The sequence below is a fragment of the Leptinotarsa decemlineata genome, unplaced genomic scaffold, assembly GCF_025532065.1.
Source record: "Leptinotarsa decemlineata unplaced genomic scaffold, Ldec_3_MD MMD2_tig00026336_RagTag_RagTag, whole genome shotgun sequence".
Taxonomy (NCBI): domain Eukaryota; kingdom Metazoa; phylum Arthropoda; class Insecta; order Coleoptera; family Chrysomelidae; genus Leptinotarsa; species Leptinotarsa decemlineata.
This window is the reverse complement of record NW_027412692.1, coordinates 7814204-7838754: the sequence shown is the minus strand read 5'-3', so window position 1 is coordinate 7838754 and position 24551 is coordinate 7814204. Positions and strand designations below refer to the sequence as shown.

The following is a 24551-nucleotide window of genomic DNA, read 5'->3' as shown; positions in this document are numbered from 1 at the left end:
CACCAAAGGTTCCAAACAGTGCATCACAAGTTCATATGAAAGTATTTGTTTCGAAAGACCCTTTTCTCTCCAGTTTGTGAGTGAAAGTTACTTCTTTACATGATCCACACATTTTTGTAGAGAGTTAATTTTGAAATTTATTGCTTTCTTCCTTTTATTGTAAGATTCCCACATTTTTTGTATAAATATGAAACCTTTACTTCCCAAAAAGCAATTCTACCTTGTACATCTTGGAAATTAATTTGTGGAGTTCTCATTCCATTCTTCCTCAAAATATCTATGAGTTCGTATCTGAGGCTTGATATGTCTTGTCTTATTTCCATGACGTCATCTTCAGTAATTCCGTAGTCATCACGCTTTCTCTGTTCTGCAGTGACGTATCTTCTTATAAGTAACTTCATTACTGTCTCGTGTTTTTCGCGTGCCTTCTCCCTTGATTTCTCCTAGAATAATAATTTTGAAACAATTGAGGAAACGTGAAAGATATTGTGATCAATGAAATAAAACATGTTACAGTCTGTAACTCAAAAAAAGGTTTTGAAGTTTTTTGAACGCTGTCATGGTATATTTGTTCCATGTTTTTATTCAAATTCATATGTACGTTCAAAACCTTTCTTTCCCAGTAATATTATATCATTACTATTATCATTATTATTGCCATTGATTAGAATGGGAATCCTATTCAAGGTGTGTGTGTGTCGGTTGGTAGCCGGTCGGTTCGACGTGAGTGCTTTGTTCATTCACTCAAATGACCACCGTGTTAGTCGGTGGTTCAAACCGCTGCAGCGGTAAAAGCACCTAAAACGTGGCCAAAAATAAATTCTCACTTCTTTTAAATGTTATGGATAAAAATTGACATATTGTGATATTATTAATAAACAAAAGACAAATCAATAAGGAAGATAAAATAAAATATTTTTTTGTATGGAAGAAAAAAGTTTTATTACATAAGACATAAAATTAAACAAAGGCAAAACATTATAACAAATAAATGAAACTACAAAAAAATATGGATCTCATTAGCATAGTCAACAGATTTCACTTCAACATAGGTTTTAATGAATATTATTCCTGAGGGCTGTCATCCAATTTAAAAAACTGCTTAGCCTCAGCACTAAAGTTGCTTTGTTTTTTTTCCGCCTCATGCTACTAAGATATGATCCGAAGTAAGCAAAAGTCGATTAAGTATAATATCTTCGTTGCATTCTCTTCTGGAAACACTCTCTCTGTACCATCGTCCATAGATATTCCAATGTTTATTTCGAGCTTCCGCAGCTTCTTCCAATAATTGTCCAATCGGTAACAAGGCATGAGATTTAATGCTTGATGAGTGGACCAATATTTTGTGTATTGTAGGCGACATAGGTTGTCAAGAGTATAAATTTATGTACATTTCTGCTGTACTCTTGGCGAAGCCTGACGATTTTTCTAAGTTTATTTCAAAGCCAGATGACAAAACCTCCAATATTGTTTTGTATCTTTTTATCAATTCTATGTTGATGCCCGTTATTGAAGCTGCTTCTTCAGCGTTCTAGAAGAATCTTCGTGAAGTGTTACCGTCATTAGTATTGCCATACCCAACCTTAGGAATATCCACGAGTAATCCCAACTTGTCTTTGAAATCTTTTTGATTTTGTTTCTTTGCATTTTTGTCGTTCACGTTTATATACCACTTTAAAAGTCTTAACGACTTTTTGAAGTTTATCAGTTTTTTTCCAGGGGGCACTTGGTTATTTCAACCAATTTTTCTTCCAAATCCTGGAGCTTTCTGTCAAGTAGTCGCTGTGGACTTGCTCTAACAAGCTCGTGTAGTTTTTTTCTTGTCATAGATATAACAGAAGGTCCACAATCTGTAACAATTGATAAAATATCACTTGTAACTATAATTCTGCGTAAATTTCAACAGAAACATTCTATGAAATGTTTAAAATGTCCATGATTGCTGAAGAATGACGAAAAATACAAGTTTTTTTTTATACAAATGATTTTACACTCTATATTCGAAAATAAAGCCTATTAAATAAAACTTACGTATATTAAAATGTAGTACATACCTTGAACAAAAATATCCATAGCAATTTTTTTCACCAATATAACACAAATTATAAATTGATAAATAAGCAAACAAATGTGATTTAAGGGGTTATTTAAAGCAAACACATGCGTAGTGAACAAACGCTAGGTTTCAACTGCTCTCATGTCACAAATAATGGACATACACAGGTAACGATCTTAATGTCCATTATTACCTGTGACAATTGAAATTGACAAATTTCATTTATGGCCAGGTTTTAGGTGATTTTACCGCTCTGTGCGCTGGCTGAACGATCGATTTACACTTGCTATCATCCAACCCGTGTCAGGAATCACACGTTAGCTTGTACAAGTTTCGACTTTTGAAGATTGTCGTTCATATGGGTGCGATGGCTGGTTACCGGAAAAACATATTTTAAAACATATATTCAAAACATATTAAATCGCTACGTCATTTTGTGTTCTCACCCTGAAGCTCTTAGTCCGTATTTGTCCTACACCACACCCCATCTTCCTGAATAAAGTTTTTGGAGATGGTAAAATATTGAAAGGCGCTGGCAAACTGTCACCATCTTCAAAGTAATTCACCCACAGACGACTCCTGGCAAATTTCCACTCGGTATCCGATCTTTCCTGAAGTGATTCAAAGTTGAAAAATATGAACCAAACTAAATCAGACGGGAAATAGATTTTGTCAAGAGCTGTCGTTCCTATTTCATGTACACCTCTTCAAGATTACAAAAGCAATTCCCCGCATAAGGTTTAGTTTAAACTAGTTTAGTTACCGATAATTATTAATTATAAGAATAAAATAATATGTAGAATTCATATTTACAGTAAAAATGAGTTAAAAACAATAAAGTTACCGATATAATCTGATAAGAGTTGGACATCATGGCAATCAGCATATTGAGTAGAACAATTATATTGATAACCGAGTAAGATCCGAACATTAAGAGAGCCCAGAATCTCGTGAAACCTTTTATTCCAGTTAGGTCAACGGATATCAAGTCCACCAATCCAAAACTGGCCCAGAAAAGTGACTGCGAAGTTTCGAATAAACTGGAAAATGAAAATGATTGAAATGTGATTGCATTTTTCGAGTTTTCAGGGCTTTTTCACAATCGACTGATGGAATAAGGAAAACTGCCATTAACCGTTTTACTTACTTGGCGTATCTTCTCCAAATAGCGCAAGCTTTATCAGCTCCCTCGAAATCAGGAAGACCGTTTGGAAGATGGAAACATTTCTTTTTCTCCAGTTCGGCATAGTACCAGAGGAGTTGATTCATTCCTGAAAGCGTACATTTTATAAGTTGCTGGTGTTAATAAATAAGGTCATCTTTGTATGTGTCTGTCTTTTTTTTCCTGAGTAATCTAACCCTTACTTTCAAATTCATTCAGTTTAAATATCCTAGCTTGTAGTTCGTAGATACCTTATTTAGTCTTGAAGTTATGTCATATCAGGTAGGTAGGTAGGTCTAAAGTGAGTGGGTCTATTCGACCCTCCACCGCAACCCATAAGGGTTTATTGTGGCTCACACCTATTCACACTCGGCCAAATAAACCCAGCTTCTTAACGAAGCCGATTAGTTTGTATGGTGAGTGGTCTTTCAGGTCGATGGTGAGAGTACGAATCTGCCAAACTCAAAGAACCTGATTCGGTACCCAGCGGGGCAGGCACAAAGTATATGCTCTGCAGTTCCATCATTTTCCAGACAGAGGCGACACACACTGTCTTCCGACAGTCCAAGTCTCTGCATGTGATGATTCAAATGACAGTGACCTGTAAGAAGGCCTGTTAGACATCGTAGTTCATCCATACTGTAGTCCAACAACTGTTTGGAGTCAAGCTTCAAAGGGTGAATAAACGCCTTGGAGTGAGCCAATCCTGGAAGATTCTGCCAGAAGTCCATAACTCTCCTTGCCATCCAGGTGTTAAGTGTTTGTTTGGCAAAGCCCAAAGCGATGCCAATGACAGGTTCTGGTCCAATGAAGCCGCTTGCAGGACCCTTCATTGCCGTCCAGGCCAGTATGGCCAGGAATCCAGACCAGAGACAGAGACAGAGAATATTTTTATTGATTTGGTAGTGGGGTTGGATTTATGCAATCTCTCCGCACACAATTCAATAGAGTAAATTTCCGCTTGAAATACAGTCGCATAAGTTCCCAGGCAGGTAGATAACTCTGTCCTGGGTCTGCGACTGAAAACACCTGCACCAGAACCGGAAGGTGTTTTTGATCCATCTGTGAACCAACAACTATCTGCTCTTAATATTTCCTTCTCCCGCAGGATCCAGTGCTCTCTACTCGGGAATAGTACTTTATAAGGCAGTTCGTAGTTGACAGTTGGAGACATAAAGTCAGAGGTCATTTCCAGAATGCTGTGACTTCCAATGTCAACCAAAAGTCTGTTGTACTCTGCACTGAACTGATTTGTGAGGATGCATATAATGCTACCCTCCTGATATGTCCGTCCAGTATCCTCTCAAGTCCTTTCAGCAGGAAGGGTGTAAGGCTGATTGGTCGAACCAATTTGGGGTGTGGGTCTCTCCGGCCCACCCTTACTGCCAACCAACTGGGTGGTATATAGTTCCACGCCAGGCTAGCTCTATACAATTTTGTGAGAATAGGTAAAATTATGTCCAGTCCGTTTTGAAGAAGAGCTGGAAATATACCATCCTCTCCGAGAGATTTGAAGGGCTGGAGAGACTTGATAGCCCATTCAACTGCCGGTGCTGTGATAACTTTTTTTGCGACATCCCAGTTATTCTTTTTTGGGCGTTTAGCGCCTTCGAAGATGGGCGATTCGTTGTTATCAAGAGTCAGATTTCCAGGAAAGTGGTTTTCTATCAAAAGCTCTAACGTTTCTTTACTAGAGGTCGTAAATGTTCCATCGGGTCGTTTAAGCGACCCAATTTCAGCAGTCGGCTCTCTAGAGAGAATCTTGTGAATTCTTGCGCTGCGAGGTAAATCAGAGATACTCTCACAGAACTTCCTCCAAGACTCCCTTTTTGCCTTTCTAAGTTCCTTGTTGTATGACGTTACAGTGGTTTTATAAAGCTCCTAGTTACCTGACTCTCTAGCTCGATTAAATAGTCGTCGAACTTCTCTTCTTTTATTTTTAAGGCTTTTGTTCTACCAAGAAGAGTTGCGGTTATCTCTTTTGACCCTCAGTAGACAGTTCTCATGATAGGATAAGATCACTGCTTCGCGAAATTGCGTCGCTACTGTATCCATATCATTACAACTGTGAATAGTACTGATTCTGTCCTCAAAGTACGAGTGGAGGGAGTTTTTATACCCCCTTCAGTCAGTAGATTTTGAGTCACGATATTCCACTACTGGTCTTAGACCTGTTTCAATATTGAAAAGAATATATCGTTGGACTGAACAAGAAGGTACAGTAGATACATATGTCATATTAGGTTTGAAAATGTATTTTGATTACCAACTCATTATTTAATGTTTGACAAAACGACCAGAGCTGTCAAAAAAATACCGTTTGTTCTCGTTCAAAATGTTGAGATGATAATGTTATAAATCATCTCCTGAAAAAAAAATAACGCCGGACGCCGCTGGTATTCTTCAATCGATTTTGACATGGCAAAGGTCGAGCTCAACTCGACTTGCGCTTCGCGATCGTTCTTGATGTCGCGTAGCTTCCAAAGACTTCCAGAGACATTGCTATCGGCTTCTAGAGACTTCCATTGCGATATATAAACACTACCAACAAGCAGAATGGGAAACTTTAGTTGAAAGTGCGGTACGAAGTGATCTAGTGATGCCATTTGTGTTGTATTGTCAGTGTAGCAGTGAAATGAAGTTGAGTTTAATTGTATAGTATAGTGAATTAATGTCAAACCCACAAAGATAACGTAACAATACTGATACTATAAACAATACAAAACTAGGGTGAATAAAGTTGTTGGACTTAAGATTTTCGCCCTCTTTAATCCTCAGTCGAACAAGTTTCGACTTCTAAGGGTGAACGTGAGGTGGAGACAGCTGGTTATCGGGAACGCACATTGTGATACAAATATTTTCTTCAACAAAATGACACACTAATTTTGGCAATTGAAATAACAAATATATTCTTGTCAGATGATGAATATTTTCATATTTCAAGTTGTCTACTTGAACATGTACCCAATATAAACTGATACTCACCACAACCAAATGCGAAAAGTACCAAAGAATAAATGAAGAAAAATTTCACTATGTCGATTATCATCCGCCCTAGTGATATTTGCAAGGGTCCTAAATGGGGGTTCACACTGAATATGTGGACTAGTTTCAGGAAGCTGAAATTAATCGTTATTATCAAAAACATTTTCGAAAAATAAATTATTCAGGCAGATAATATACAGGGTGTTAATTAGAAAATTAATCACTTTCATATCTACCATATAGAAAACATGAATAATTGGAAAGACACGCTGATTTCATTTTCAAAAACAGTTTCAACAAATATTTTGAGCTTCTTCGATTCGACGTTCTAGAGCTAGAGCTAGAGTCTCGAATGGGAAATAGACCAAGTGGCATATCATATTGAATGGTTTGTTTGAAGGTGATTGACAATGTTTCATGATGAATTTCACTAGTTCGGACTTCCATTGTCTACTATACAAAATGATTTGAAATCCCTGAAACAACTAAAAAAGAAGAGTTGAAAATGAATAGCTGAAAATAAGAATTATATTAACCAAAATAAACCTGAAATGAAATAATAGTGAAATAAAATACAAGTAAAAATAGAACAATTGAATAAATAAAAATAAAGAAAAGAGAAACGAAAATAAAAATAAAAAGTGGAGAGATTCCAAGTCACGTTAGTTCACGACGTTTCGATTGTTAGTATCTACAATCGTCTTCGGGTGATGACTGGACTGATTCCTCCGGAAGATGACTATTTATAGGTCGTTCGAGTACTTTCACTTATCCCCGCTTTCCATTTTCCGCTTCACTGGTTCCGTGGGAGATGACCGTTTTGGCGGGAGTTGGCCATTTTTCGCTTGATGATGGGTTTCCATATGTTGCGTATTTCTACGCTGGCTTGGCTGAATACGTTGTTAGACAACATGTATGCGGCTTCCTTAAATTTTCTCCTATACTAATGTTCCTCTTTGTGCAAGATCACAGCTTGGGACCACTCGATGTTGTGTTGATGGGTCCAAACATGGTCTGCTATTCCTGATTTGCTGGTTTATCCTCGTTGTGTGTGTTTCTTGTGCTCGGCAATGCGAACATTCAATTTAGTAGACAATATAGTAGACAATGGAAGTTCGAACTAGTGAAATTCATTTCAAATGGTTTTAATTTCTGCATTTAAAAGTTATAGAGGCAATTACAATTTTCGTGTGGTCGAAGGTATAGGTCTTTTGCTAGATCAGAAAAATGTATATTTAAAAGTACTGTGATAGTGAAATTATGATTTTGATCCATTCGCATTTATTGAAAGGTGGATTTTCAATTTGTATAGCTACAATTGCAAAGATAACCTTCTATTTTGATCATTCTTCAAAAAAATATTCAAAGTCGCCCTTTTCAAGCAAATTATTGTTTTACAAATTCCAATGACTCATAATACTTTTTGTGCTGTTCAGTCATGAGTAAAAATTGACATTTTTTCAATTCAAAGAAAGATTGGAAGGCACTTTTTGATGAAAGGAATTCCAACCTTGATGTAAGTTAGTATATTATTAATTTTGGTGACAAAGTTTCACAAAACTGATTCGATAAAAAAAAGTAACGTACGAGTACCAAATAAAGCAACTGAAATTGGTGTTTTACGAATATTGTCACGTGAGACAGTAAGATAAGTAAGGAAAATACATAAATTTCATCTTTATAAAGAGCGAATGTTTAATTTTTTCGATTTGAATCATAAATAAAGGAAGCATATTGCATTCGACACATTTCGCTGGGCTGGTTATCTGGTGACATATGTTGTTCAAAAATCAATATGTTGCATATCATGACTACATAAAGTTATTCACATACAGGATGTTTCTTGAAACGATCAAGAAGTACTTACTAAACAGGTTTTATAGGTAACATAATTCGATTCTCGAAGCTCTCATTTCTTAATGCAGTTTTCATATTTTTCAGTTGCTGTATTTTTAAAGTAAAAATATAAATTAACGGAAAATTTTTCAAGAGGCATAGGATTCAATTTTCAAAAAGACACAAAACATATGAAAAAATTGATTAAAACTTTATTGAAATCGATAGAACGATCAATATAATTTATTGTTTGAAGATGATTTCATGTAAATGTTATCCGCAAGGACCAATTTTGGCACACTCGACCGGTATTTCACGTATAAATGCTTCAATATTGGCTTCCAGAGCGTCAGTCGTTGCTGGTTTATCCCTGTAGATATGAGCCTTAACATGACGCCACAAGAAATAATCCGAAGGCGTTAAATCACACGACCTAGGCGGCCAATTGACGGGCCCCAAACGTGATATAAACTGTTCACCGAAGGCGGCTCTTAATTGTTAATTGTTTCGCGTGCAGTGTGGTATGTGGCACCGTCTTGTTGAAACCAAATGTCGGGCATGTCAAATTCTTCCATTTTGGACAACAAAAAGTCGTCACATGGTGACGCTCGCCATTCTCAGTAACGTTCCGGACATTGTCATCTTTGAAGAAGTACGGCCCGATGATGCCACCAACCCATAATCCACACCAAATAGTGACTTTATCGGTAGCTCTTGCAATACTTGTCGCTGGTCTCCACTCCAAATGCGGCAATTTCACTTGTTAACGTATCCATTCAACTAGAAATTAGCCTCGTCGCTGAACACAATTTTTCGATAAAAATGTGGATCTTCCTCCAACTTTGCCAGCGCTCATTCACCAAATGTTAGACGTTGTGGGAGGTCGTATGTCTTCAATTCTTGCAACAGCTGTATCTTATAAGGTTTTACACTCAAATCCTTTCGCAAAATTCTCCACGTAGTGGAGTAACAGAGGCCCAATTGCTGCGAACGGCGGCGAATCGACATTTCACGGTCATCACGAACACTGGCGGATACAGCCGCAATATTTTCTTTGGTCCGCACTCTACGTATGCTTTTTGGTGGTTTAATGTCCAATAATGTAAACTGGGTTCGAAATTTATTCACAAGCTTCCGAATAGCTCCCTCAGTAGGCCGACGAAACTGCCCATAAATTGGAAGAAGTGCACGATGTACTTTCTTCACCGAGCATGAATTTCGATAAAAAAATTCAATAGTTTGCAAGCGTTGTTCATTCGTAAGTCGATTCATGGTTGAATTATAGACCAAACTGGACAAGTTTGACAATGACACAAGACACGATTCACGCGTGATCTGTCAAAAACAGTGTTGCCAAAAAGATACCAGCAAAAAAATCACTCATCACTAGCTGTTACTTGCTCTTATATTAACGTACAGCCAAAGCTACTGAACCTAGAATCTTAAAATATGCATGTAGGTTCTTTGTATAGCAAAATAAACATTAAGACATGTCATCAGGAAATTCCACCCCCAAGGGGGAAGATTGTATTGAATTCGGTCAGTTTTGAAGTTGGAGACCTGAAGTGTTGAGTTAATCAACTATTTCTTTGGAATGGTCTGTCACGAAACATAATATGACAAACTGAATTCTACACGGGCGAAGCCTCGGGCAACAACTAGTCCACTATAGATATGTATGTTTCTTGGTGTTATCGAAAGATCATTGAGTTCTTCGTGAGAAATGGGAATCAAAACAATCAGGTAAACATTTAGATATTTTCAAGGGCTCCGTATAATTTGATGTATACATATGAAGAAGGTGCGTCCTCTCATTGTTTGTTTTAATTAATGCCGCTATCCTATTAATCGTACACAGTGAGTCGACGTGTGCAATTTTCCGATGAAACAATTATTGATAGTGTTCCATCCCTTTCATTTTCCTCATTTCTTATTTACGTGTCGTGAACGATTATTTAATACAATGAAAAGTGTTTTTGATCCGAATAATAGTTTTTTGTGAGTGTTGCGTATGGAATGTATTTGCCTTGCAGTGGAGTTTATGCTTACAGCAAGTAAGTTATTATACTTTATCTGTGTTCAATATGCCAGGATTTGATTCAGTGAAAATTATCACACGATAGAAATACTACATGGGCTGAAAAGTATCGGGCCTAACACATAGATGGCGCTAGTCTTATTACATTCGGCGCTTTTTCAGTTAGTAATAACCTTCAAAACAAATGTGTTGAAAGTTCATGATATTATACTCATACGTTTGTGAGTAATTGTGCTAGACACAATTACTAGACTCACCTGGAACGCTCACTTGGAAAAAGTTTTACACAAAGACAGACTGTCTCTATGAACATGTCGGAGGATTTTTGGTTTAGGTCCCAAACAAATCCATTGGACTTGTGTGATGATTGTCAGACCAATGATCACTTATGGTGCAATTGCCTGGTGGTCGAAGGTTTTACAGAAAACGGCCCAAGCGAAGTTCTCTGGCTTACAGAGACAGGTTTGTCTGGCCGTCAGTGGTGCCATCGGTACCACACCATCAGCGGCCATGGAGATCCTTCTAGATCTACCTCCTGTCCATATTTTTCTGGGGGGAGAGGCTAGATGGACTGCATACAGACTTGTGCACATTGCCTATGGCACAAATCAATTAAATGCAGAGTGCAGCAGACTGTTGTTTGACACTGAAAGTCATAGAATTCTGGAAATGACCTCTGACTTTATGCCTCCAACTGTCAACTACGAACTGCCTTATAAAATACTATTCCCGAGTAGAGAGGACTGGATCCTCCGGGAGAAGGAAATATTAAGAGCAGATAGTTGTTGGTTCACAGATGGATCAAAAACACCTTCCGGTTCTGGTCCAGGTGTTTTTACTCGCAGACCCAGGACAGAGATATCTACCTGCCTAAGAACTTATGCGACTGTATTTCAAGCGGAAATTTACGCTATTGAATTGTGCACGGAGAGATTTATTAATCCAACCTCACACACAACCTATCAATGAAAATATTCTCGGATAGTCAAGCGGCGTTGGTAGTTCTTGGCTCCTACCGAGCAACGTCTAAATTGATAGCAAATTACCGAAAACAACTCTTCTCGATAGAAAGACTCAACAGATTTTCTCTGATCTGGATTCCTGGCCATGTTGGTCTGGATTCCTGGCCATACTGGCCTGGAAGGCAATGAAGCTCCAAAGGAGGGTGATGCAAGCAGCTTCATCGGACCAGAACCTGTCATTGGCATCGCTTTAGGCTTTGCCAAACAAACATTGAACACCTGGATGGCAAGAAGATTTATGGTCTTCTGTCCTTGATCTCTCCCAGCAAATCACTGTTTATCATCTTAATCGTTGCAACCTTTCCGTAGATTTCTTCAATATTGGGAACAGGAAAAAGTCGCAGGGGATCAAATCTGGTGAATAGTGTGGCTGAAGCCTAATCACGATTGTTTTTGGCCAAACAATTACGAAGAATCAATGACGAGTGAGCAAGCTATGATCCTTTCGAGCAAATCTGGATCGCCGTTGACGAATTTCTGAGCGATTCTCATGCGACGGTTTCATTGGTCAAAATTTGGATTCGCTGCCACACGCTTAATGCCCAAATTTTTTTGAAAAATTGCATGGCATGAGCCATCCGATATGTCGACACCCTCAGGAACCTTTCTGATAGTGATTCGATGATTCTCCATAACGATTTTCTTCACTTTCTCAACATTTTCGTCGTCATTCACATCTTCTCGACCTACTGTGAAAAGCTTGTACCACTTCTAAAAATTTTTATGACTCAGAGTACAACATTTCCAGTGTTTTTGAGCACATTATTTGAATTTCACACAAAATTTGATAAAAATTCTTTGAACAATTTTTTTCGGCAGAAAATCGCCGAACTCGCAAAACACCTCTACTTAACAGTCCACGTGTATCTTTTGATTTATTAGGCTTCAAATTCAAATTAAAAAATTATTTTCATATTTTGAAATCGATAAGTCCATTTCCAGTAAAACTGAGATATTCCTCAGCTTCGGCCAAATGAACATTCACCTTATTTTTTGATCAGAAATCATCATTGATTTCATCAATTCATTATTATTTTCTTCTTTTTTTCCCTTCTTGTAAAAACTTCACTTTGTGTACATCCATTAGGACTGCTGTTTTCATTGAGGTATCTATTATTTGACACCATTCACCAGAGAAATCTGCTAATATTGAGGAGTGCCGCACCTTTTTTTTTGAACAAACCATTTTAGAACGTTTTGACTAGAAGCAAGGTTACTGAACGTTAGTTTCTCGATAGTACAATTTTGTATTCAGCAGAATTTTTGGATAACACTGGTCTACAGTAGTTTTGTTGCCCTATATATAAGATTGATTTTGGGTTTATTTATACTCACAATTCATGAAATTATCAATGGTTTTGTAAGATTTGCTCTCGTTTTCTTTTAAATATTTATTTTCATTTTACATTACAAAAATTCGAAAACAAGAAACAAAATAACAGATATATTTATAATCTCAGTTTTATTTGGAAAAAAATATGATACTTTGAAGTAAATAGAGAGGGAAATTTCGAAAACATGTTATATTTCCATGAAACGCCTTTTAATAGCTTTTCTTTTATAATTTTCCAGAGGACAATCTCTTTTTAAAGACCAGCAGTAATCGGCCATCATGTGACAATCCCATCGACCCTGATATCTTTCTTCCATTACTTTTAGATCCTGGTGGAACCGCTCTCCCTGTTCCTCACTATAATTTCCTAAATTATCTGGAAATTTATCCAAATGGTTGCGAAGATAGTGTAAACTTGATACTCATATTTGCTCCTAGAATCTGAAAGTTTGTCAGCATATTTTGTACAATTTCTTCATAATTTGGTGCTTTATGGTTACCTAGGAAATTTTCGACTACCAACACAAAACTTTCCCAAGCTTTACTTTCCGGAACAGTCATAACTTTAATAAAATCAGTGTCTTTCACCAATTGCCGTATTTGAGGACCATCAAATATTCCACCTTTCAACTTTTCCATACTAAGTTTTGGAAATTTTCTACAAATATATTAAAAACAATCTCCTTCCTTGTCCAAAGCTTTTACGAATTGCTTTATCATTCCTAACTTAATATGCAATGGTGGAAGTATAATTTTGTCTCTGCTCACCAATCTTATTACATTAGCTTTACCGACAGTTGAAGAATTTCTTTCAGGCCAAACATCTTGTTCCTAATGACGTTGCTTTGCTCTACTGTCCCATATACAAATGAAGCAAGGGTATTTCGTGTATCCACTTTGTTGACCAAGTAAAAAATTAACCATTTTTAAATCCACACAGATCGACCATTGATGCTCCGAGTAATTGATTTTTTCTAAAACTAATTTGACATTTTCATATTCTTCTTTGAGTTTTGTAGAATGGGCAATTGGAATTGATGCAAATTTATTTCCATTATGCAGTAAGACGCATTTTAAACTTCTTTTACAGCTATCATTAAAAAGACGACACTCAGTAGGTTTGTATTCTTTCAAACCCATGTCCAGAAGCAGCTTCGCAATATTATTACAGTATACCAATCCTTCATTTTCATCAAAAAATTGTAATAGCTCACTTTCTCGCGTTCTGTACGTTGTAATTGTAACTGTCGGTGCCAATCAATTTTTTTCTTTCAATCTTGAAGCTAACAGTTCTGATCCTTGTTTTGATAAATTTAGATCACGTATTAAATCACTGAGTTCATTTTGAGAAAACAACTTTGGCGTAGATGTTTCACCCTCCCATTCACTTCCACTGGTAGACTGATTCGATTTCTGTGAATTTGGCAACATCATTGTTTCTGAGGGCACGCGAATCACTTTTGAAACATAAATAGGCCAAGGGAGATTTTCACTGTGTAAAACAGGACATTTTGTAGACTGTGAGTCTAGATATCTCCACGTTTGTTTTCGATTAAAGCCTTTAGCATCTACTACGCAAAAGTAACAATCATCGAAATGATTCTTAGGCTCCATCCAGATCATAGGAATACCAAAGTCTAATCCAGAACGTTCTCCTTTTTCCATAAGTTTCCTTAAAGTCTGTGATATTTCTTTTTTGTTTTTTTGATATATAAATACCACAAATATAACAGAATAAATCACTACTATATTTGCACTTCCTTCGTGACAAAGTCATGTTTAAAAACACAAGATAAATATATTAGAACGGACACTCAACAATTGAAACAAAATATTAACATATAACAACTTATCCAGATTTTCGTGTTAGTACTTCAATATTATCAAATAACTGAGTTCTCAGCTGTTTTGCAGAGCAAGGAGCCCGAGAAGTGGGGATCACGTGATGTTTGTACGCGCAAAGAAGTTGCGCAGAAGCCTAATCATGACTGAGAAAATAATTTTTTTTACTAACAAGCCGATTATTATTAAAAATACAAGATACGTAAAAATCATAAAAATATAGCACATTCAGTACTTTCATAAAGATATTCGTGATTTAGGCACTCGAAAACATAAAAATTTGCAAAAATATCCAGGGCAACACAAAAAAATTTTTTTTTTTTTAGAGCTGTGTAATGTTTCCTAAATATATCCATATTCGCATTTTTGGTATCTTCAGCTGAGGTTCAGTTTGGTTTCCAGCTATTTTCATATTCATTTGTACTATTTTCCTTAGTTACATATTTTTAATGAAGAAAGAAATGAAGGTATTGTTTTTTACCTGAAGATCATACCAGCTGCAAATGCTCCTTCTGCTAATAGCATTGGCTCGAAAGAGTCCCACTCCTCTCGAGGATACCATGTGTGTTTACCCAAATTTTCATCTCTCTGAAAAAACAAATGTTAACCCAGATCTTTGTCAACCTCACAGTACAGATAGCCGTTAATTTGTTCATTTTGATTCACTATGATTTCTTTATCAAGGGTAATTTGGTGCGCGATATGAATCAAATTGTAAAGAATGCTGACATATGGTTTAAAAGAAATAATCTAATATTGAACGAAAATAAAACATCATTTTCACATCAAACATCAAACACCGTGTTAATCTCTCAGGGATACATCTACATCTAGATGATACTTTGAGCTGGTTAGAGCACATTGAACAACTTAGCATTAAACTGTCGAAACACACATTTCTTCTTTGGAAATTGAAACAGGGGCTATTATCAACTTATTACGCTTTTTTCCATTCTCACCTCTCATGGAACAACTCCCTGGGAAAATATTACTAACTCAAATAGGATATTTATGTTACGAGAAAAGGCCGTAAGAATATCATCTGGGGCTGGTTCCTTAGACACCTGTAGACCTCATTTCTTTTCGATGAAAATAATGACAGTACCTTCTATTTATCTGTATCAACTTTTGATAGATATTCATAAAAGTGAATCAAAATCAAACAGTAATTGTGATTTTCACGATCATGAGACTAGAAGATGTGATTTGTTGAGGGCCAGTAGATTCAGACTGAAAAAGTCAAGCAGAAACTCTATCGATGTCAACTTATACAATATTGTACCTCCCCATGTCAAAAAGTTGAATCAATACTTGTTTAAAAGGTATCTGAACTATCTATTGTTTACAAATTGTGTTTACTCTACTGACGAGTATATAACTGTCTTATCTGAAGAAACACAAATAAATGGATTAGAACTCCCAAACAAAAGTCATAGTCACCAGTCTAGTTATGGCATTGAAAGGTTTGAATATCACTTAAGTTACCGTGTTAACAGTGTCTATCATATCTAGTGAATTCTACAGACCCTATCTGTAGACTGAGAAGAGAGAACAAAAAGTACAGAAACCAATTCTTATATACGACTATGTTATTAGGAACCGCACAAAATGGAGTTAGAACTGCATATTAGTGTAGAACTCCACTTCAAAAAACACTCACCTCTGACCTCAAATAATAGTGTTCCGAATACCCTAGTCCTCATTAGTTGGGAGAATTGTCATTTGTACTTCAGTCAACGTTTTCGAAAAAATGAAAATTTACCACCGTGGCATATTGAATTTTTGGAGCCAACAAGAACTATGCTTTCAGTTTTGAAAATATTCAGGTATTGATCTTATAGTTCACGAAGTATTTATCTAGAAAGTAGAAGAAAGTAATCTTATTTGAATTGAAGGGGTTATATTTTTTAGGAGTGAATGATTTTTGGGAAAGAAAGTTTTTGGCTTTCTACTACTCCATCTTGATACAAAAAAAAGAAGGATGAGGGAGTCTTCCAAAGAAAGGAAGGAAATAACTCTATACATAGATGTGTAGATCATGCAAAGAAGTAACTTTCAGACACAAACTGTAAGGAGGACTTTCTTTCAGTTTGTGTCTGAAAGCTACTTCTTTGCATGATCTACACATCCATGTATAGAGTTACTTCCTTCCTTTCTTTGGAAGATTCCCTCATCCTTCTTTTTTTTTATCAAGATGGAGTAGTAGAAAGCCAAAAACTTTCTTTCCCAAATAGAAGAAAGTCTCTTCAATTTTGGTAATATCAGTAACCAGCTCCTAGAAAAATGATAAAGAAATGACACATTTTCTTTGAATTCATGATTCATTTGGAACTGCCCTTTTCTAGAGATTGAGGAATAACTCGACGCAATCGATATTATTGTATTGTATTATTATTGATACTCGAAGAGTTTGAGAGTGAGTAGCATTTTCTCTTGAGTAAATTATTCTATAGTAGCGAAACAAGTGTCGCGTGTGTGTTTGTAAAACCCTTTATGTATAGTAGAAATCTTACAGTAAATTGTTTTAGTGTTAATATAGATTTTCAACAAGTATCGATCTGCTCTATTCAATAGCATTTGTGTCTTACCCAAGTGACATAAAATGATGCGAGTCTCAAAGCCAGCCAAATGACATAGAAGAAATTTGTTATAAAATCGACGATATTCCATAAATCTGACACATACTCCTCTAAACCATCACACCATAATGACCGCATCTCAGCCCAAATCAAACCTGTAAATGCGATAGAACTTCAAATAAAAAAAATAACACTTCATATTGGAAACGTAGTTTGTATAATTCAAGGTATCTGTATCTGTAGAGTAGAAAGGGTGCGTATAGACCCACAGCACTCAGGCCACATGTGACCCATTGTACATCCTAGGAGTTGTCCTCCTAGGTCATCGTCCATTCTGTCCTTTCCAGGAAGGTGGACAGGTCACTAGGAGACATCTCCTTTATATTGGCAGGTGTAGGCCAATACTCGCGGAACACACAGTCTCTTTGGCAACCTTGAGGTGTGTCACGGTGGCTTCCGCGAAGGTTTCGGAAGGTGCAGCGACATTACTGTCGTTGCGCGGCTTCTTCAACCTTCTTGGGGTTCTCCCGTGGAGGTGCACAAGTGAGGGAGCTTTCCTGCAGGGGCAGCCGGTTCCTTGCCTTCATTCAAGGCGGAGCTCTTGGTGCCCGCCGCAGGAAGTGCGCTTGCTGTTGGAAGTGGAGTGAAGAATGAGCACTTATAGTTGCTGCCACTCCTGCGTCTTTCGCAATCTTTCTCCTTTTGGCATGGGCGACGCAAATGCGCTTACGCCTTGGCTTTTGTATTACATTACGAGGTGATCTGCTATGTCCAGCCTCATTCCAGGTGGTAGATTGTGGTGAACATTTCTGTTCATCCCCAGTCACCACCTTAATTTGAGGTGAGAACTTCTGTCCAGCCTCGGGGTTGGGTTTTGTTGTCTCTTTTTTTGTGTTTGTTTCATTCATGTGTGTTCCCACGAGTAGCAAGGGAAGAGTTGGTCACCTCTGGCAGAGCCCCGCATTACCAGAGGTAGGCTGATCACAATGAGGTTTCGCCCAGTTCTCCAAGGGGATTCCTTACACCTTAGCTAGGGTAGGCTGATCCACGGTGGCATGTTTTGCAAAGGCTTTTGGGGAGTTTTAGTGCTCCTCACATGTAAATCAAGGTTTTAGTACACATAATAGTGGAATAAAAGAGATGAAAGGTAACACTCAGTCTTAATTCAGAAAAGTCACAAGTCATCAGATAAAAATTTCTTTTCTTACTTATTACATAGATGATCACTCCACATTCTGCAATTCCGAATAGAGCTCCTCTTTCTTTTCTTTTCCACTCTCTCACCATATCTTGAACCCAATCAGTCCCGAACCATTCAAGAAAGAGTATTTCAATCCTTTGCGATGCAGCTCCTAATAACACTATTAGCAAAATGAATTAGACAAAATTGCATTTTGTTTTTGACGTTCTATCTATTAAAACTACCATTTTACTGTGCATTTTTTTATTATAGTTACGATTGACAAGTAGTTATGACTTTCCTGATGAAAATACTATTCAAGGAATCGCCGAAAAGTAAAAACAGGGAAAGTATTATTTTCATTTCAATGTCAAATGGACCATTAAAAATATTAACAAATACATGACAGTCCTCTCAGAAACCTCTAATGAGAGGGAATATACAATGGAACTATAATTAGCCTGAATAAATTAACAATTATTCATAGTATCGTGCAGGTAGATTATTTATATACCAAGTGACACCATTATTTTTTGAAAATTTTCAATATAGTCACGATTGGAAGGTAATTGACGCCTCTATGAAAATGGCACTTGAAGAATTGACAGAATGTGAAAGTCGTATTGTTTTGGGTTTTCATTCAGTTGGATTAACAAAATTTGCATATTTCTTTCAGTAACCTCTATTGACGAGAAATATATAATGGAGCTATGATTAGCCTGAAACAATTATGATATCATAAAGATGAATTATATATGTACTAAGTGACACCGCTATTCCTACTCCTATAAAAAAAACTAACCGGCCGTTTTAAAAGTTTTGTTAGTATTATCGTAGATTTATCTTCCAGTTTCCATGATAGTGGGTGGTATAGCTCGGCCGTAATCTTGACAATGAAGTGTAATTTTTTTTTGGTTATTTCGTGAAATATAATGGATGAGTTTGTAAAGATGACTATAAAATACTATCTCAATAAAAGTGGAAGGTATAGTTATATTTCAGTGATTTAGAATATTTTGGGATATTACTAAGTACATTCTGATTCAAAACTTCATTTTAAGTATTATCTGTACAATATGATCAGTTATATTTGGAAATGAATATCTCGGTGTTTCAAAGATTTTTATTATGGCACATAAGAATGAATAATTTTATCCAAGGAAATAATAATATAAAACAAAGGAGAATATAAAAACACCTTAGGAAATGAAGAAAACAGTAGCAGGTCAAGAAGTTCTTTAGGGAAAAAATCAATGGGGAATAGTTGTTGCACTATAAAATCACTTGATTGTTATTTTTTTTCTTCATAGTATATTAATTATGAATGTCACAACAAAAAGTTCTTAGAAACAATTGAAGACTTTATTGTTATCTCAAAAAATTCTTTCACAGAATTTTCATAGTTCTTGACAAAATGGTTTAGACTTTCGCGGCTGAGGTTTCCAGTGTCACTGTTTTTCGAGTTTGAAAGCCGTGGATTTTTGGAATTTCTTCTACCTGCACTTGTACAAGTGCAGGTACAAGTCCAGGTACCAATACAACCTGATTAAAAAGTACCACGTGTGGCCTAATTATAATACCGTCAGGACATATCAATTAAGATCGGAATTCAACATACTATCCTTAGACCAGAGACGAACTTTAACATCAATGATATTCCTGTATAAATTAATAAACAATTTAACAAATTCCCCAGAAATCCTCAATATGCTTCCATTTAATGTACCTCCACGGTGTATACGTTCCACACCAATGTTTAATACCTCTGCAATATGTACATCATCGAGAGCACCTCTTTTAGCTATGATTAAATTAGCAAACAATTTCAATCTACTTATGGATTTAGATTGGACCTTACCTCTATCAGTTTTTCGTAAAACAATTTTAGAACAAATATTGAATTCAACTCTGTCAAACTAAACATATATTTGACGAATCCACTCAGTGCAGTTATGGACGACTCCCTACAAGTCTGGTATCAGTAAGTAATATTTTAGTAATCTAGATCTATATTTAATAGCTATCATTGTAGTGTATTTGCCAACAGTTTATCCATGTAATTAGTCTTTAATGAACTGTATGGGTAATAAATACAAATAAATAAATACAAATAAATAAATAAATTACAACCTGATTACCTGACAAGGCATAAATCGCTATACGAAGCCTAAAAATTAGTTATCGGACAACAAGCCATGATGGTTAAAGCTCTGAAGAAGCTAGCCACTCGCGCCAGCAAAACGTCAGGAAGAAATTCGAAAAATCCACGGCTTTCAAACTCGAAAAACAGTGACACCTCATAATTCTTGTTCACAAGATGAGTTTGACAAATGTAAATACACCCTTATTTTAAAAATAGTGCCCCTCTACTCCTTCCTACTTGCCTCCCACCCCAGAATCTGGAATTTGAGTTATAAGTGACGTGTTTTATTGAAAAAATACAAATTATCTGAAAAAACAGTTCGTTCAGGTCAGTCTTCCCTTACCTACACAGTAGGTTTATGGACTGACATCTATCAGAAAAAACGTATTCAGAAAACACTTTATTGTAAGATTTTCACTAAACAGTTTCACAAAAACACAACACGTGTTTCGCCATACAATGGCTTCTACGGGCGTGTCTTCATTAACTGTTAGTAAAATTAGCATGGCGGAACACGTGTTGCGTTTTTTGTAAAACTGTTTAGTGAAAATCTCACAATAAAGTGTTTTTTGAATAAGTTAGTTATGAATGCTCATCAAGTATCGGCCAATTCCATCATATATCTATCAGAAAACAACTTCCCTGGCTAATACCATGAAGGGTGTTGAATTATGTGGACACCTGTCAGTGCAGTATTATTCAGGCCTGTAAAAACGAGGCCTGTGAAACGAGGTACTTAAAATGGCACCCTTTATGAAATGCTTGATTCGATGTTGTATTTATTGATACCATCTACAAAAAATCGGATATATTTATCATTCTTACTCAAGAAAAATGCGTACGAAGTAGAGTGACAGATGAATTTGACGAAAGGTTTTTTCATAAACTGTCCCATTTTCGATGTGGGTGCCAGCATATAGATGGATGAATAAACTGGAAACATCATTCCGATCTTCGCTACTTGAAATACTTGACCAATCATACTTTTTCTCCGAAAACCTGGAAGTCCTTCGTACCAAATGGAAGCCAGTAATTGCTGAACATTGGGATGAGCTATAAACTGAAATAATCCAAATTAATTTACTGTTCTTCACTAGAACTAATGTACATCTCGATGAGGGTCTGAAAAAATTGGGTAGAAAAATGTCAGGTCACACAATTCCGATAGTTAGATCGATTAATTTTGGTTGGATACAAATATGACTTGAAACAATCACGTTACTGGTATAGCAAAGTCAGCTTCTCAGAAACTTGGAACTTTATTTCAAACCAGTGATAGTATATAAAACTGAAATCAGACCTGATTTCAAATATTGCTAGATTCTATCAGAAAAGAGTCATTCTCCTGATTGGTGACCTAAATATCACAAGCAACCTTGATAGCCTGGAATATTAAGGAAGGGTTGCGTCTTTTCCTTTCTATAGATACCTCCACCCAGAGCAGAATCTGGCAGAAATACGCGACAAAATACTGCTGACCATAGGTTAGGAGTTCCATTCAACACACCACGTACTACACTTCTTAAGAATCCTTTCAACTGGGTAACGACCTTTGCATGGAATTGGCTTGCTGAGGGTTTTCTACCCAATTAATTTAATCCACAGCCATTCAAATCCAACGTGAATCGCTACTTTCGCACAGGCACCACTCTCAGAGTGTGTAACCCTACGGCTATGTCGTGCTGTTTTGTTAATTCAATTTGGCATCTACTGTAACCAGACGCGGATTGCTCCACATCAAACTTTGGAGATTGTGGCAATTCCGAACGGAGGTTGAATTCAGCCTCCTACACGGAGAGGAGGTCTTCGGTTGCAGTTAAGAATGATCTTAAGAATTCGCAGATACTTCTTTCTAAGAGGTTACTATGCCGGGTTTTGAAATAAAAGCCAGCCTTCAATCTAAAAACTTCTATATTCAACAATAGAAAAAATTATATAATAAAACGGAGTGACTGTAATACCTAGCTTGGTCAACTCTTTCGGACCGCGACGAAAGATTATTTTTCCTGAGTTGATCTCGATTTGCCAAACTTAGGATTAATTAGCTTAGAGCCCCGCTTTAGTTAAGATAGTCGCAAATTGTCTGTCGTTCCCATCAATTGGGCCCACACACGATATTGTTCAACGAAAAAATCATATTTTTCTTAGCTAAGAGGCCTAAAGATATATGGCCTGAAATCTGATATGTTTTCTTCTTTCTTTTGTCAGCCCAATAAGTATGCTATTTCTTTGACTAGGCGGACCACCAACATGGTGTTTCTCCGACGTTATTAAATCTACGAGGTCTCCTCGATAGGAAGACTTAACAGATTGTCTCTGTATTCCTGGCCAAACTGGCCTGGAAGACAATGAGGCTGCTGTCTCCCTTGCAAAGGATGGTGCTGCAAGCAGCTTCATCGGACCAGAACCTGTCATTGGCATCGCTTTCGGGTTTGTCAAACAAAGATTGAGCACCTGGATGGCAAGAAGATTTATGGAGTCCTGGAAGAATCTACCAGGACTGGCTCACTCCAAGGCGTTTATTCACCCTTCGAAGTTGTTGGACTACAGTAGGGATGAACTAAGATGTCTACAAGGCTTTCTTACAGGTCACTGTCATTTGAATCATCATATGCAGAGCATACACTTTGTGCCTGTCCCGCTGGGGACCTAATCAAATTTTTAGAGTTCGGCAGACCCGTACTCTTACCATCTGACCTGAAAGACCACTCGCCATATACACTAATCGGATTCGTTAAGAAGCTGGGTTTATTTGGTGGAGTGTGAATAGGTGTGAGCCACAATAAAGCCTTGCGGGTTGCGGTGGAGGGTCGAATAGACCCACTCACTTTAGACCCAACCTTACCTTACTCTACGAGGCGCAAAGATTGGCGTTTGAATTTCTGAATTGAAATGAATCTTCTCTCCTCAAAGAAACAGAAAAAATAAATAATAATAATGTTTATTTTAAAGTGTACAAAAAGAAAAAAAACAAACATCCAACAAGTAAAGAAATAAACATAACAAATCACTGAAGCTCACAGAGCTTGTGCGTGATATTTATTAGATTTCCATATATACACATATACATACATATATATATATATATATATATATATATATATATATATATATATATATATATATGCATGCACATATACACACATATACATGCATCCACCCATTGACAGTAGATAGTGAACAAATCGAAATCCGCATAAGGAAAAGCCTTGAGCGTGAGTATTTGATTCATTCAAAAAAGATTAAAATGGAAGCAATGTGAAAAATAATCAAATATAGTATTGACGTAGAGGAACATGTTTTGTGAATGGAATAGAATACATATATACACACGCATATACACATCCCACATATACATACATATACTTAGACACATTCTTGCAAACATAAACTCAAACATATAAATTCAAAAAGATCTACAGAGCGTTGATTGTGGAAGAGGATGATATTCAATTATATTGGTCGTTTTAATTGATGAGACAGTGTTAATCCATTCTTGGGTAGGTAGTAATGTATCCAACTTTTAAGTTTTTTTTATAAAGCGGATTTGAGTTAATTCATTTCAATTCTATTGGTAATAAATTGTAGATTTTGGGTCCCAAGTATTGATATGATTTTTGAAATTTGCTTTTTTCGGGTTTGGGGACTTTTGATGCATTTTCTTTTTGTCTTGTTGAGTGGGGATGCTCTATCATTACGAGTTCAATTTTATTTCTATGCTGCCTCATTAGTAGACTATAAACAAATATTTGCTTCAGGTCAAAAAGTTTTGTTTCTTCGAAAAGCTCGTTGGTTGGATAGGTATTTTTTATACATCATTTTCAGGAAATACTTTTGAAGTACTTGCAGATTTCTTGGATGGATATCTGCAGTTCCCCCACAAGCTACTTTTCCATCATAGGTCAGATGACTTGCTACGTAGTCTTTGCTAGTTATTACAAGTGCTTTAGGATTTTTACTGCAGTGCTTATAAATTCAATGAAAAATGAAAACTTCAGTCGACTGACTTTGGCAAAATTGATACTGATGTCGTCAATAAATTATGGGCATGGAGCGTGTGGCAGCGAAGTTCGTTCCAAAATTGCTGATTTTTTATCAAAATAACCGTCACATGGGCATCGCTTAGAAATCGTTGCATGACGTCAACGCCAATCCAGATTTACCTAAGGAGGTTATAACTGGTGACGAATCATGGGTATATATGGCCCTGACATCGAAACCAAAGTCCAATCGTCCCAAAGGAAAAGTCCAGGAGAGCCAAGACCAAAAAAAGCACGTCAAGTTTGATCAAATGTCATAGTTTTGCTCTTTATTTCCTTCGATGACCGTGGCGTAAAGCATCCGGAAGTCTTGCCACATGGTCATACGGTCAATA

The 24551-nt window shown here is 36.6% G+C and overlaps 2 protein-coding genes across 4 annotated transcripts in view; one reads left to right on the top strand and one right to left on the bottom strand.

Moving 5' to 3' along the window:
- trpl (transient receptor potential-like) overlaps positions 1-24551 on the top strand; it is a 98668-nt gene that overhangs the window by 4815 nt on the left and 69302 nt on the right. The window lies entirely within an intron of this gene.
- Positions 1-24551, bottom strand: part of trp (transient receptor potential) — a 64284-nt gene that overhangs the window by 12069 nt on the left and 27664 nt on the right. For all 3 annotated transcript variants that reach the window (XM_023157474.2, XM_074183169.1, XM_074183170.1), the window contains 9 exons: positions 21002-21236; positions 18062-18214; positions 16863-17008; positions 14756-14862; positions 6204-6337; positions 3204-3327; positions 2901-3096; positions 2503-2667; positions 221-443 (listed from right to left, as the gene is read on the bottom strand). In XM_023157474.2, the coding sequence (XP_023013242.2) occupies positions 221-443; positions 2503-2667; positions 2901-3096; positions 3204-3327; positions 6204-6337; positions 14756-14862; positions 16863-17008; positions 18062-18214; positions 21002-21236 (1483 nt within the window). The remainder of the gene's footprint in view (positions 1-220; positions 444-2502; positions 2668-2900; positions 3097-3203; positions 3328-6203; positions 6338-14755; positions 14863-16862; positions 17009-18061; positions 18215-21001; positions 21237-24551) is intronic.